This window comes from Augochlora pura, chromosome 10 (genome assembly GCF_028453695.1).
Source record: "Augochlora pura isolate Apur16 chromosome 10, APUR_v2.2.1, whole genome shotgun sequence".
NCBI classification, from domain to species: Eukaryota; Metazoa; Arthropoda; class Insecta; order Hymenoptera; family Halictidae; genus Augochlora; species Augochlora pura.
Genome location: NC_135781.1, coordinates 10,180,379 through 10,196,722, shown reverse-complemented (window position 1 = coordinate 10,196,722; position 16,344 = coordinate 10,180,379). Strand labels below are relative to the sequence as shown.

Here is a 16,344-nt window from a genome sequence, read left to right as displayed (position 1 = left end):
GAGCAATACGTTTCGAATGGAATTGACTAAGAAACAAAACTTCATTAGCGAACGTTCGATTCGAGACAGTTAAGAAAAAAATAAATCTTACGACAAACGTTGATTCGTATAATTCTCAATGCGTTAACAACAGGGATTGAAGATTTGTATAAGTGCCTGACTAGAAGTAAACGCGTTAAGTCGAGCACCCTTTTGCGCGTTGTTGTCGCAGCTGGTTGACGCCGCGGTTACTCGAAAGAACCGCCGGGAAAAACTGAACGACCCGCTTCGACAACGATACGCATTTTCATTGGCCGACGCGAGCCCGGGTAACAATAATATGTCGCAATAGTCGTAGAAAAATGGCGAACGCATTTATTTGTACTTGCAGTTCGAAGAAAACTCGATTTTCCCGAGAAAAAAAAAACAGCGTTTCGCGAGGTCCTCGAATTTTCCTCGGCATGAAAAGAGATCCGAAACGAATGGAAAGGAGACGGATGGCTCGTTCGAGGACACGGAACAAAAGAGGGGATATGGCGTGGGTGTTGTGTACCAGAGTGTACGTGAAGTAAAAAAAAAATAATAAAGTGAGACCAAAACCAACCGATGTCGTGTAATGTGAACTGAAAATATTATTAAAAAGCATTTTACAACAAAAAATAACTAAAAAACAAACAAAAATACGATTTACATTTAAATTAAGAACAATCGGGTTGTATCGTCTAAAAATAATAACATAACAAACCAGTACAAAAAAAGGAGAGAGAGTCGCAATGTTCGTTTCATTCTTGTGCTTGCTTGCTTGTTTGTTTTGCGCGTATACAGTGAACGCGCAGTAACACACACACACGCACACGCATGTACACATCATCGTTTCTTACTTTGGGACTAAGGCGTATCAAAAAAGAGAGTAGCGCAGTTTTTTAACTAAATATCGATCTTTTCCGTTCCTTACGTTTGTTCGTGCGTCGCCACGCGTGCGGGAGGGCCCGCCGGTGCGACGCGTGGAAAAAGTTAAAAATAAAAGGAAAAACGTTAGAGAAAATAAGGAAAATGAAGAAGTATCAGATACGTGGTAGTGGTGGCTAGCTGGCAAGGCGGGTGTGTCGCGATGGCGTCGCTTCGCCCGTGTTTTCGACTGCGTTTCGTCCTGGTGGTTGACAGATCCGTAATAAACGTAATCATATTAATACGATAACTAATAGTTAATAGTAATGATATAATCATATATACGAGTAATAATTCATAATAACCTACAGAATCAACACAGGCATACGCGATTTAAATACTAATGGACAAACGCGACGACGTGTGATGCGATCTCGAGGAATAAATGGAATACAATACCGAACGTGTTCGAATCTGTCGCTGCAGGGAAACGGGAAGCTGTGTTCTCATGCATTCGACGCGTGAAAAGCAACGCGTAGCGTCGACGTTTTGCAACATAATTGGACATCCGACCAAAGGGAGAACTTCTTTTTTTCTAGAGGAACTAAAAAGTATCGGGGAAACTCTCGAACGCGTTCGATTGATCTGCGGTTCCTTCTTTCCTCTTCCATTCTTTCGTTTGCTTAAACACTCTTTTTCCCCGCGGAAAAGAGCGGAGTATATATGCGGTTGCTCTTATTCACCCGGACAGAGCAGGATCGCCGCTTGAAAACTGGCTAGAATACTGCAAACACGCGCGGCGACCCGCTTCCCTTCTAATACGAAATCGAGCATCGAGCTTCGCCGAGCGCACGCTGATAATCGTCGGCGCGTATCCTTCGATTGCTCGCTGAAAACGTTGCGCAGAGGACGAGTGCAACTGTTCGGCCCCACTGTCCGCAACACTCCGATCGTTCTCGGCGAGCAACGAGGAAAAACGTCCGCTCGGGAATCTCGCGCGGTTCCGGGCGAATAACGAGCCTAGAGATCGACACGACGCACGATTCAGCCGAAAGAAATCGATTGACTAACGATCGAGCGCATGCGGAGCGTCAAAGTGTTGTTGAAAAAAAAAAGAAAACAAACAATAGTCGTAATAAGGTAAGTAATACACTAGCAAGAACCTCGGGGTCGAACGTCGACAGAATGGCGGCGACGAATTGCCGAGGATCCACGATTTCGATTCTCCTTTTGTTCCGTTTGATCGGCGCGATGGGCCACGCGCTCGGTCACGATTCTCGAAGTTCAAAGCCTCTACAACACTAAACATTATTTCACAGCGCAAACAATATTAGACTAACAATTACTCCCCTTTCTTTATCATAATAATTACAATTCTACGCGTTTGCAAGTCTTTTCGTAAACAATGAACCTCAATGTCGTTCGTCGTCGGCGAGCACTCGCGTAATCGTCATTGATAAATGCAATTTGGTTTCTCTATCGATGGGCCCCTATTCTGTTCATAATCTCTTCGTCGCCGTTCGATCGGCGACGTTACACGTCCGGACGGAAAGTTACAGATTCGCGAACGATCCAAGTAATAAAATCAACAAAGCATGGTCTCCGTCCGGTTCCGGAAAACAAGAGCGAGCCGGTGTCGTACGTAACAACGAATTCGCAAATCGCGCGAGACCGTCTCTTGGCCCGGAAATTCTGGACCGGCTGAACAGGCTTTCCAAAACTTCCGGGCGTCGCGACACTCGAATTCTTCTGGTTTTCCTACTGTTCCCTTCTTTGTTTTCTGGTATCGGTTATCGATCCGGTAGGAGATCCTCGATATTCGTGGCTGTCGCCTGTCTGACCTCGAGGAACTTGCGATGCGCCAGCTAGCCTTGTCGCGCACCGAACGACGCGTCGCGTGAAAAAAAGTCGTTTTGTTATCGTCGCTCATCTCGGATATGTTTGAAAAAATCATCAACACTGTTCCGGCGCCTCCTGGCAGAGTGAGGCATTTAAATAATGAATAGATAAAAATAAAAAAATCATAATAATACAATAATAATAATAATACATACATACAATAATAATAATAATAATGATAATAATATTAATAATAATAATAATAATAATAAAAAATAATAATATTATAATAGTAAACATGCATGAGGTCGCGTCATAGAGCCCCAGTCAGGCTCATGTCATCGTCGACTCATCCAACAAAATATATTAATACTATATGTATAATTCAAAGTCAAAAGAACACTAACGCAAAAATCAGTTTCTTTACCGGTCGTAGCAAAGGAAGTAGATTGGTCATTGTCTTGCGTAGTTTCGTTTTTTTTTTGGAGTGGGAGAGCGGCTGACGGTAGTGGCGATGTGTTATCGGTGTGCGCCGATGATTCGGATGACGGTGGATCATCGGACACGCACACGCTAAAGGAGCGTCTGTTGTTGAACGGGATCGAGGAAGACTCGAGCGGTAGAGCGCAACAAAAACGGCAGTGGAAGGATAAGGGAAATCAAACGGACAGTGCAAATAATTGATCCCCTAAGTCGTTACTAAAGTAAAAAAAAAAAATGGGAGTTGAAGGAGAAAAATTAAAAAAAAAAAAAAAGAAAAACTCACTACGACTACTCACTACGTTAACACCACTACGAGTAAAAGTATAGTCAGATCTAGAGAAGAACGGGAGAACGGGATTGGGAGTAAAATGGCGGCGACTTGACGATCCGCGTCTCTTCGAACGGGTTACCATGACGCGCGAGGATCCAAGCATCTCGCACGATCTCTGCTGTAAATCGTATAGAAAAAAGGTCAGCGGTCGATCGAGCACATTTCCGGTCCAGCCTTCCATAGAAGTCAAAGATCAACCGGTCGCAGCGTTGACTTCTCGTTCTTCTCACGCGAATTCTCTCTCCGAGCTCTCGCACATGCTTCACAACAGATCGTCTTCGCGCTGTCGATCGTCAATGGAACGAAACCGATCGCGAGACAGTAAAGTAAAAACAGTACTGAGGGAGTCGAACAGAGTACACAAACGAGTAAAACAAGGAGAAACGAACGAAGAACAGGAAAATAATCTACAGGATCAAGAATTAAACGATTGGGCGAAGACTGGACTGTCGTCGCTGTCATACGTTAAACGCAGTTCGGCCCGGATCCGTAATCGTCCGTTGATCCTTGTGGAAACGGGACCGAAAGTATCGGGTCAAACTCGAGCGTGCGCTTGTGCATGGGATCGTTAAAAAGAATGTGTTTACTTAAACACCTAACCGAGGGTAAAACGAAGGGTACCGGACGTCGACGTTGCTCGTACGAGCGTCCGTTCGATCCGCGGTCGATCCCGTGGGTGTTAGACGTCGATCGGGGATTGCTCTTCGAGCTGGCCCCGCGTCGATTTCGCGCGTGCGCGAGAAAAACAGACGGGGGGGAAAAATCGAAAGAGCGAGCGAAATGGAAAGGTGGAGCGCGACGGAAGCGAGCCTCGTGTTTGCCCGTCGAGCATGATCGTCGATTCGAGTTTCAAACCCCGTAATTACCAAATTGGAAGGATCGCGTCGGATACGGACGGGTAGAACGTGTGTGTTCGTCTCTTTTGCACAACCCAGAAGAAATGCATGCGGAAACGTGATACGTTCGAGAGCGTGTGTTGTCTCGGAGGAAAAACGTTTCTCGCGGGTTTTCGATCGAAAGGATTTGGACGATGAAAGGAGAAACAGGCCCGGGAATATATGGGGTGGGGTTTTGCAGGTTTTCGGGGGTCTCGGGAAGCGGGAGAAATCGAAGGAAAAATGAACGAGTGGCGATAGAAGAGGGGGTAGTTTTTCGGAGTAGGCTGAGGGAGACAGGGTTACAGTGACTAGCGGCGGCGAGCTCTACAACTAAACAACAACAACAGTATTTTCAGTTATAACAACATTAACAAGTAAGTTTTCCGCGTATATGCGCTTACACGTCTCGTGTGTCTTTTCGTGTTGCCGCGTGCGCGCGTGAAACGTGACGCGCACGCAACAAAGTGGGCGCTCCGAAGTCGCCAGGCGGTTTTTGTTTTCTTAATTCCTTTTCGTTTTCTGTTTTTTCGTTTTCCGTGTTCCTTGTATCTCTCATGTTCTTTTTCTTTTTTTTGTACGAGCATTTCATCGCACGCGTGCGCGTATGCGCCTCGAAGAGCATCGTATGCGTATTGCAAGCCACGCGAGCGTCACTCCCGGCGCCGGGTGCCTCTTACTCGCGCTCCTCTCTTCCGTTCCGCTTTGATCACGGACATCGGAACGGTGTCTCTGTCTCGGAGCAGACATTTTTCAAGGCCGGTTTTCGGTGCCGGAATAAAGTAGAATGCGCGAACGCGCGCGAATAGTAGACGGCAATCGTCGCAAGTCTCTTTCTCTCTTTATCACACTCTCTCTCTTTCTCTCTTTCTCACGCTCTCATTCTCTCATACTCTCTCACTCCCTCTTTCTATTTCTCTCTCTCTCAAAGCACTCTCACCCTCATTCTCTCTGTGATGATACTTTCTCTCTGCTTGTAGTCTACGTCGCGCGCGTTCGCGTATCGCCGCGAAATGTTCTTTGCGTATACTCATGTAAGGTACAAGGCCTGCCACCTTGAATTTCGACAATTCAATCGTCAGCGTACGGTTCGCTCGCGTGCGCTTGCTTTTAGCTTCTCGTAATCGGCGTCTCGTAAACGGGAGTGAGGTGGGTCGAGCGGGCGAAGGTGGATAGGCGAAGTGAGCACGAGCAGTGGTAGTAGGTGGACGAAGAAGAAGATAGGCAAGTGTAAGTAAAAAAAAGATCGATGAGATCCTGGCCGTTTGGCCAAAGTTGAAAACAATCCCGGCAAAAGAATCAACGACAACGATGAGAACGACGGTCGACGATCATTGTCGGCGTCGCTGCGTGTCGTTGGTCTACATGCCGATCGGTGGTACTTGTACGTAACGATAAATGTAGAGCCGGTAATCCTTGCTGGCCAACACGACCGATCCGTCGTCCATTAATGCGACATCGAAGCATTGAGCGTGTTTCACCTTGCTCTCGAGGGCGGAGACCAGCTGGCCGTCTTGCGTGAAAATTGTCAGGTTGAAGTTGTTATGGTTGTCGGCTATCAATATCTCGCCGATGGCGTTGATCCCCACCCCGATCGGGTAGTTCGTGATACCCTCGCCGCCGATCTGCCTCAGGTACGCGCCGTCGTAATTGAACACCTTGACGCAGTGGGCCCGGTTGTCGCTTATAAATATCTCCTGTTTGTCGTTCACAACTACTCCATTCGGGAACTCAAGGTGTTTCGAGCAGCCGAACTTCTGCAACACGTTCCCGGCCTGGTCGAAGATGATGACGCGCATCACCTTGCACTCGACGACCACGATGCGTCCCTTCGAGTCAACCGTGACGCCGCGCGGGTGCTGGAGTATGTTCGCGCCGAACTTGCGCACGAACTGACCGTACTGATTGTATATCTGTATCTGGTGCGTGGGTGACCGTTCCGTCACGATGATGTCGCCGGAGGTCTTGACCACGGCGACACGGTTCGGGTACAGCAGTTGGCCGTCTCGTTTGCCGCATTCTCCGAACTGGAACTTGAATCTGCCCTCTTTGTCGAAGATCTGGATGCGATGATTATTCGTGTCCGCAACGATGATGTCGTTTTGCGCGTTCACTGCCACCCCGGATGGCTCGGTGAACTGACCCTCCATCACGCCGAACTCGCCGAACTTGCAGTGGTAGATCATCTTCTGTCGTTTGATTTGCGATTTGGGCGGGAATATCGCGGCAGCCGACATCAGTTTGGAGGTCAGGTCGAGTACAGAGTCGCCGGACGCTGCGTTCGCTACAGCAGCCGCGGACGTTGGCATCGAGAAGTGATCGTTCGTGGTGACCACAGGGTAGGCATCGCTGCCGCCGTTGCTCCACTTCTCGTAGGGGTTCGTGTTGATGCCGTTTAGGTTCAAGTCGCTGATCGCCGTCGAGAACGGACCCAGACTGTTGGCGGAGCAGAAGCGTTTCGTGATCACGCTGCTGTTGGTGTCGAACGAGGACGGCGAGGTGGACGACACGCAGGTTGAGGTCGAAGGTATCAGGCCGTTGCTGTAGGGCCGGTCCATTAGAAGACCGCCCAAGGATCCAGCGCTGCTAGGTCCATTGCTCGAGTTGCTGCCGTTGTTGCCGTTGCTGGACAGCGCGGTTGGCCGAGCGATCGGCGGTTGTTTGCCGATGGGTCCGGCGTTGCTCTCGTTGTTGCTCCGCACGTAGCCGAAAGTGTTCCGAACGCCAACTTGGATGGCTTGGTAATTGCTAACAAATTCGAGGTCGACGGTTTGGCTACCGATGTCCGGCGTGTAGTTCAGCAGCACTTGAAGCTTCGAGTCCAGGAGTTTCTTAACCATCAGCACGTCGGTGACGGTGGTGTACTTGGTCAGTCGTTCGACGAACTCGCAGGTTTGGAGGATTTTGTCGGCCATCTCGTTGGCCTTCTGCGTCAGCACGCCAAGGGAGATCTGTTTGGTGGAGAAGACGGACTCGAGTTCCTTGAGGAGCTCGCCCTTGCGCTCTTCGAGCATGGATCTGTAGAACTGAAAGGTGTCGTTGATTTCGTTCTGTGCTTTATGATACTGGACCTGCAGCCGGGCTGCCCCGTGGTCCGCTGCCTTCACGGCAGCCCTCACGTCCGCCGCTTTAGCTCTGCACTCTTGCACCACTCTCGCCATCGCTTCCAGCTGCTGCGTACCGACCTCGGAGATGTGCGCGCAATCGTGCAACGGGGCTGGATGGTCCGTGATGGTGCACTCCTTGCAGACCAGCACGGTACAAGTGCGGCAAAAGTATTTGAACAGTTCCTGTTTGTGTCGCGAACAGTAGGACACCCTCTCGCCGTTCCCGTTACCGCTGCCGTTGATCACCAGGTTGTTCTTCGGCAGTTCGGTGTTCGACGAGCTGTTCACTGTCTCCAGTTTCGAGTCGCCCAGGTTCAGAACCCGGTGGCCCTCGAAGCAGTGCATGAACTGGTGCGCCATCACGCAGTTAGGACAGAGGAAATTTGCGCAATCGAAGCAACGAGCTACCGCGTCGGACTCGGTCGATTTGCAGCCGGTGCAGCGGACGCCGCCGGCGCCTCCTAATCGGCACCGTGGGCAGGGCGCCTCCCCAGGTTTCTGTGAGTCGAGGCAGAGATCGCAGCTGTCGACGTCGCAGATCGCCGAGTCGCTCGCAGGCGGAGAACTGCCGCTCACCGTAAGCGGGGACAGCGAGGCCAAGGACCCGATGGAATTCGCACGCGATTCCAGCGAGAGTGTCGGCGAGGCCATCTTCAGTCAACCGGCATCCCTGTGAACAAAATTGTCGAGTATTAAGGGCCGTTCCCCATCGCGACGATACGTAATGCTGGTCTTTTTTAAAAAAAAAAACATTGGCCACCATTTATAATTTCATACGATTTTTAGGGAAATTTCATTTACTTGCAGCGGCTTTTCCTTGCTCTAAAATTAAAAAATTTCATCTCGGCCAACTTTTTAATGAAAGGTACACTACTGCGCAACGTATTCCGTCGTTCGAATTACATATTCAAAGACTCGCACAGAGCTGGTAACAGTCAAATTTTGTCTTTTTCATTTCTTTCACATTTTTTCCCTTTTGTTCCCGTTACTCGCTGTTAGACTACCTTCATTCTACCCCAAATTCAGGGCATGCTTTATTTCCTGCTGAGTCTTAAATTAAATGGCACGATAAAAGTTCGCTTTATACCAGAGGGCTGCTTCTAGATTTTATCATTAGAAGACTGAGAACATTTATGTAGGATAAAAATTGCCTTCATCCTCTTAAAGTGACAGAAAATTTTATGAACAAAAACCGGATAAAACGAATAGAATTAATTCGTTGCAAGTAGTGAAAAGATTAAAATAGTTTTAAGATACCGATGTATTGTTTTCAATTTATTAAAACGATTAAACAAAGAATGAATTTGTTATTTGATTTGTTTTTCCTGCAATTTATGCAGATAAGCTTAATAATATTTCGCTAAAATCTAGCCATACTTGATGGTCTGATGCAACACTTTCATAAAATATATAATTTAATGAAGTGTATCAAAGTGTAATACTCTTCTTAACCAGTTGATTGTTTTGGACGAGTATGCGCGTCGTAAAGAAGTTTTCGCTGTGACGTGTATACTGGTTTAATAACGTAAAAATGATGTCGTGCTACGATGTGCCAAGAAGTTTGTAACAGGATAGGAACCGCAGTCGAAGCGATTTTCATGGAGTTTGCTGAATCGCTTCAGCCATCGGAATAATTATTCAAGCAACGCGACGATTGGGGTCGACCATCAGCGGAAGAGCAGGCTGACGATCGGTCTGGCTAGCTGCCATTCGGTGACACTTCACCCACGACAGTACAAGCCGGAAGTTGTTCTCGTCTCGACGTTAGACCGTCTTCACGAGGTTACTCCCACGCAATGCTGGCCTTCTATGTGTCTCTCTCGTTCGCCTCTCTCTCTCTCTTTCTTTCTCCCTCTCTTTCTCTCTCTTTCTTTCTCCCTCTCTTTCTCTCTCTTTCTTTCTCCCTCTCTTTCTCTCTCTTCCCCTAACCGTCTGACTCGCTCGGTGTGACCCGTGAACGACTGACGATGAAAGGATGTCGTCCCTCTAATTAGATCGGGCCGACCGAACGGTCGTGTTTCACCTGAGCACTCGTGGGTAGATAGATACAGATAGAAGAGGAGCAAAACGGGAGAAAAACGGCGAACGAAGCGAGTGTATGCGTGAGAGAAAGAGATAGAAACCGAGGAGGAGAGAAAGAGAGAAACGGAGAAAGGGAGAAAAAAGAGAGAAGCGGGGGCTCTGGTACCCCTCTAAGTCCAAGGTCATGAATGCGAAGGTTATCGTACCTCTTCCACTTGGCACGAGTGAATTCATGGTGTTCCACGCGGCGACGCATTCGCTTTTCCAGGGAACAAACGAAGACACCGTGATCATCGTCGAGCGGGAGGAGAGAAAGGGAGAAGGAGAGTCGTCGGGAGACCCAGGTGTGTGGCAGAGCGAGGTAGACGACGCGAAGGCAACGCGGAGGTGGAAGCGGGGGTGGAGAAGGAGGAGTCGGGGAGCAGAAGAAGAAGGAAGGAAGAAGAGAAAAAGAGAATAATCGAACGAGTAGAACAAAGACCGTCTCGCCGCTCCAGGAAATACTTCTGATGTCGGGTTAGCTACTCTTCTCTCTGGTACGCGATGCCTTCGTGCAGGAATTTCGATCGAGTCCCAAGATAAAAGGTGAATGCTCCTGAGGGAAGTACTCGCGGACTCGAGGTCGCCGGAAAGCTACATTTAGCATAGCGAATGCTGAAGAACGCGTACTTCGGCCGCGACGAGGAGCTGCAGACTCGCGACACTGACATTATTCGCGAACACCGTGATATTTCGATCGTACCAGCTACAGACGATAGCGATCCAACAGACGTTTTTTAACATTCAGCGAAGAAATTTGCCGCTGACCGCTGTTTATCGTGCAACATTCCCATGAAATATATGACATCACTATACTGCTAAGCATTTCTGAGATTAGAATCTTTTCGGACACTGTAACATTGTCTTACAGGATCTGCTTGCGGAACGAACACTTTTACACGCTGCTAAGCCACGGAACAATATTTACGATAATTCTTCCTGGTATAGTAAAGTGTTAGGCTTGCGATGAATACAAGCAGGGTGAACAAGCATTGCTATCGATAATTTTACTTAAATATTATTGTTATTAAATTTGTTGTTAATACCATTTAGAATTACGTTAATTTATAGTAACTTTATAACTTATCACGTGTCCTTTTAATATGTTATTGTGTACAGATTCTATTTTAAGATAAGACTTACAAATTTTAGAAATGTATTTTACCCCACCATGAGTTTAATTCCATCAGATATTAGTTTTTCTCATTTCGGATGAAATATTTGGCAAATTTCAAGATTCGCAAAAATAACTTGTAAACCCGACAATAAATAGTAAAATGATAAACTGAACAAAATATCGAATATGCGAAAAAATATGTTATCTAATTCTAAATGGATGCTCTATTGATATTTTATTCTTAGCTCGTGTATAAAATAATGAAAGTACGGAAAATTAAACGTTTATTATAAAATAAAGTAGAAACGCAATATCGTGATAATTCGTTGCCCCGGTACGCCAGTTAAGGGTCACTAAACGAAAAGCCGAAGCAGAAATCGAACCACCTTCCTTTATTTGCCATTTTTATTTCTTCTCGTAGCCGCCTTTGTGCACACTTCCACCGGCTTTTGAAACGCGTCACGAAGGTATTGACCATTTTACGCCTTCGACCACTTCTTCGCCGCCATTTCGCAACACGGACTCGGTCCGATTCGATTTCCACCTTTCCCAAAATTAAAGGAACACTTTCAGGGCTACCGGTTTGAAAGCAACCAAGTCTTGGGAAAGATTGTGTGAATGTAATTGAACGTACACCGCGAGAGCTCAATTCTTTTGTGTTGGCTTTCAAAGAACTGACCCGTCCTTAACAAAGTAGGTAAAAAAGTAGAAACGGCAACAAAAGGAGTGCTGCTCAACCACCGTTCTGTTTTCCATTCAGACTTAAAAGGTCTCGATTTTTATAGAAGCTACAAACTTGGACGACTTTTCATTCAATCTTCATATCGAGTTGAAAGCTTGTTCTATTTGAATGTAAAAATAGATGGATAATGTTTTTTTACGGATTTTCATTTTATGGCACATAGAAATATCCTTTTTGAACAAAATCGTAAACCAGAAAGCTTGTATTACATATATTATAAATAATTGTATTAAATGTATATCATATACAATATGTCATATAGAAGGTGTCCGTTTTATTTGAAAATCTAAAATATCACAGAAATTAGAAAAGATAGTGAAAAAACGTATTAATAACAGACGTTTCGTACGAAAGAGAGCATCATTCGATATAAACAGTTTTTTTTCTTTTTGGCGAGGACATAGCGGAGAGTTCAAGGTTACGTTGCTTTTTTCGCCACCAAGAAGACCTGTTTATACGACATTATGCCTCGTTGCACAAACAAATATTGTTAAAAAGGCTTTATTATTTCTATCTTTCATAGTTTCTGAGATAGTCCAGATTTTCAGGTGAGGCGGACAATCTGTATAATTGTATATTATAAATGATAAAAAGAGCTTCTCGAACCACGTAACAACAAGAACATATATTATAACATCGAGTAATGATTGAAAAACTGACGTTGCATTGGAAGCTACAAAAGATTCGTGGAGGGTTATTCTCGATATTGGTTCACGGTTGACCGGCTGGTTGTTTGGGGGTTAATGATCGGAGCTTCTAGTATTTTTATTGGTGGCCGGAACCGCTTCGTGACTCGGGAAGATACAGTAAAATATTTAAAATGTGAAAGCCTCGAGACAGGCCACGATGAGAAAACGCCGTGCACGAGGGAGAACATGGTGGAAACGGCGAAAGGAGAATGGTGGGGGATATGGAGGCGGAAAAGCGTGAGGGTTGGTGGGGTTGGAGAAAGGAGAAGCGAAGATAGAAGAGTGCGGTGCTGGGAGCAGGCAGGGTGCGTACACCCCGATCGATGAACGTCGTTCAGGGGTCACGCCGCTCTCCCTCTCGGCCCCTCTCCCCGCGCTCCGCCCTCCCCCAGCCAACATCCAGGACCCTGAAGTGTATCAACTCTCTATTTCCCCGTCACGTTTCTCATCCACAGGCTGTCTACTCCAGAAGAAGGCGCACGCGCACACGCGGGAACGCTGCCTATAGCTCGTTGTCGGCTACGATCTACGACCTTGGGCAAGAAAGGTCTCGAATCAACCTCCTAACTAAGGGTGAAACTCTCCTCCTCGCCGATGCTAATATCTGCTCGGTGATCGATAAGACGGTTCCCTTATTCCAGCTGGAAAAGTCCGTATACAAATCGAACGCGCGTTAAAGTATCTATTATGAAACGCTGCCTCAACCGTGACTCTTACTTGAAACAGTAAAACAAATAATACAATACAATACAAAATGGACAGATAAAATTCTGTCCACATCTTTGAAGATTATTTAAACAAGAATATGCTATTCCATATTGCGTACTTTTTCATTCTCCCGATTTAAGGACCAGTTGCCATCCGTGTTTCATAATCAAAGTTCCTAATTTGGAACAGGCATTTCATTTTTTATTCTCTATCAAACAAAGTATAAATATCCAACAACGACATTCTTAAGTTGTAGTTAATTCGATGGTAATCTTAAACCCCCTGGAAAGCGTCCCATGAATAAGTACTTTTACCTTATCGAGTTCTAAAAAATGAACCGCTCTCCTTTCAACGCGTTATAAATTCAAAATTTCCTTTCTACACCTTGAATTTGGCACGGTTCAGAAAAATTCTTTGATTTCAATTTTAGAGACGGTTATTTCCATTAACCGTAATTCTGTAGATATATTTAGTACAGTACCATTTTTCTATTTGTATACACGATGTCTTCTTTTACACGGAATTTCTCTACCGTGTAAAAATAGAATTCGGTGTACATATCCTCTTCTTGATAACAGGAAATATTCAGACAGACTGTGAAATATACGTACAGGTGGTAAAAAATTCCTGTACACCGTGTTCAATATGGAACAACTTTTTTTCGAAATGAACGAAACAGCTCGAGTTTTCCCGAGAACTTAGAAGGGATGTAAATAAAAACTATTCCCTCGAACGTTTTAAAAATAAACTCGGATCGTTCCCACGAATTTGAAAAAAAGTCATTCCGCCTTGAAGAGTGTACAGAGACCTTTTTGACGCTACGTAACTCCCTTATCGTGCTAGACAGTTCTCATTTTGCTGTTCGGATCGAAAACTAAATACTACATCGCATGCTTCACGCAGTTGCGATAAAATGAGTCGCACTGGTTTTTTCCTCCTGTACGATTGTTTACTTGTTCGTTCCACGTGGGTAATAACATGGCACGTTAAATTAACAAGAACGAACATTTCCGACTGTCTTTATTGCACGACTAAATCGTAAATATTTATGCTTGTTAACTTGACATTCCCTGATCTTCAACAAAATAATCACTCTGCTATCAAATGTTGTATGCGACGCAAGTATTGGGCAATTATTACAAGAAGAATTGAAATCGGAAATAAAACCACAAGAACTTACGGACCGACCAATAGATTCCTTGCAACCGATACAGAAAATATTAGTTCCGCAGAAGGAACCACACGATTCCACATCGTGACGGTCCATCGACAATGTCCGATCGTCACGGGGACGCGATGCGCAGCGTGTGCAAAGCATCTTGTCGTTTCTCGCGATTTCCTCGATGCACTTAAGCGCGATTGCTAAGTACCGGCTTACAAAGGTGACCCGGCGAGGGACGACAAGATTTATGGTCCGCCCTTGAGTGTTCTTCCGAGGAGATCCGATCGCCTAGACAGCCGGCAGAATTAATGCCATTGCCGTGTACATAGACGCCGGACCGCGCTGTTATAAAAACCCGCGGGCGAAGGATACACGGCTATCTTCGTCCTCGGAAGCAAAAGAGGAAGAAGAAGAACACACCTAACTCGGGATGCCCGCCGTTCTCTCAGGACCTTATACCCTGCCCTTCTGTGCCCGTCTGCATTACCAACGACTGGTTATTCTATTAACGAGAGGGGATAAGTAATTTCAGTCGTTTCACCTTCGTGAATCGCCTCGCTAAATCACCGATCTATTGGTTTTAACTTCGCCGGGAACTTCTTCAACGATCCTTCGACTGCATTCCCCGGGCCTCCTTCCTCGAACGGACGCGCGAAACCATCCGTTTCGCGTTTGTTCGCGAACGCGAACTCCCGCCGCGGTGCTTATTCCACGTTCAGATCCGAAGTTCCGCGGGGTTGATATTTTCCGGCTGAACGAGATCAAACGACTCGTCGTCTTCCGCGTCGAGGATGCAGAATTTTATGCAGATCAACGTCTCGGACGAAGTCAAAGAACGTGGAATCATAAAAACTCTTGCTTCATTCGCGAGTGCTTCCAATGAACTACAAGGAAAAGGGGTCTGCAACTTTTGTTGGTGTTCCGCATCGCGCTGATTTCAGTGAATTTTTATGGACGACGTTGCAGTATGTTTTCTTCAATTAGGTATCATATATAATCCGTTCTTTTATATTCTTACATTTCCATAATCTTGACGGACAAATGTTTTCATGTATACACGAAAAATCGTGACACAACCAACAAGAGGCGAAAATGTAAAACGGAAAAACAGGACCCCATTTAACAATTTACAGACCGGTCGTTTAAATTTAGTTCAACGTTAAATTTTTGGTTCTATTCTCATTTCATTTATCTTATTAAACGCGAAAGATATTTAATATTTAAAAAGTTATATAATAATAGTGAAGCTTACGGTGGTACAATCTGACACATTTATCTCAATAATAGATAAAAAATTAATGGTTACTATGGCAACCGGTTCACAGGCTACCGATCGGGGGGAAAACAAAAATTGAATTTAAAAATTCGTTAGCGACAATTGCACTTAAACAGTTTGGTCCGTCTGCCAGGCTTGTTAAACTTCATTGAGTCGAAGTGCAAGCGTAATTAACGAATTTTCAAACTAAATTTTTTCGAAAACGAAGAGCAGAGAACACGAGCAGTCTTTTCTTAATTATTTAGCTGTTGCAATCTCTTTGAAAGGTATATAAGTTACCGTAATTAATATGTATATTCCTCTCTATAATTTAACGATGAATTATGAACAACGTGATAGCAATATGGAAATTGCGAATGCAAAGAGAAGAATCCGAAAGCTGGTAGAATCGCGGCGAGACGTGGCGAGCTATGGTTCGCGTGCACGTCGGCCAACATTGGCGATCGGTCGGCGATCGTTAGACGTGACAGTGAAATGGTAACTGATATCGAACGCGGACAGTGGCACATGCGGACAGAAAAACGCATCGGACGTTGGACCGTCTGCGGCGAGGCGAAGGGTAGCAGCAGCAGCGGGAATCATCGGGAAGATGACTACTGTTGCCGGGAAATAGCGGTACGTTTCCAAGCGAAGACTGCAACCCTCGGTTGAATGCATTGTAGGAAGGGGTGGCGGACGGCGCGTCTGGTTTCTATGGAAACACTGCATCGACCATCCCAACCCTTCGACCGGGGTTCCGAGTCGACGAGGGTCGAGTCCGTCACCGATGGTAGTGGGACTGACGAGGAAGGGGTAACCGCCCCAAGAGAACGGTAACTGCCGGTGCATCGCCCTTCGACGCAACGCGGCAATGCGTATTTCTCCCGTTTATAGGGTGATCAAAAAGTATTGCGGAATAAATAAAACTGCCGACCAATTTCCACCGGCTTTACTCGCTCGCTTTGCTAGCCGGAGCCGGCTGATACTCGCGCGACCTCGAGCCCCGGCCAACGCGACGCGACGCGACGCACAGTCGGACCTGTGTAATATTGTGGGATCGCAAGAAAGTTTTTTTTCGGTTATCACGTATAGAGAGCGTTCTACGTTT

The 16,344-nt window shown here is 46.0% G+C and overlaps 1 protein-coding gene across 1 annotated transcript in view; it reads right to left on the bottom strand.

Annotated features, from left to right (window-relative positions):
* Window positions 1-3,243: 3,243 nt before the first annotated feature.
* Brat (tripartite motif-containing protein brain tumor) overlaps window positions 3,244-16,344 on the bottom strand; it is a 106,296-nt gene continuing 93,195 nt past the window's right edge. Inside the window, exon 3 of the mRNA XM_078192929.1 lies at window positions 3,244-8,172. Within this exon, the coding sequence (XP_078049055.1) occupies window positions 5,757-8,153 (2,397 nt within the window). The 5' untranslated portion in view covers window positions 8,154-8,172 and the 3' untranslated portion in view covers window positions 3,244-5,756. The remainder of the gene's footprint in view (window positions 8,173-16,344) is intronic.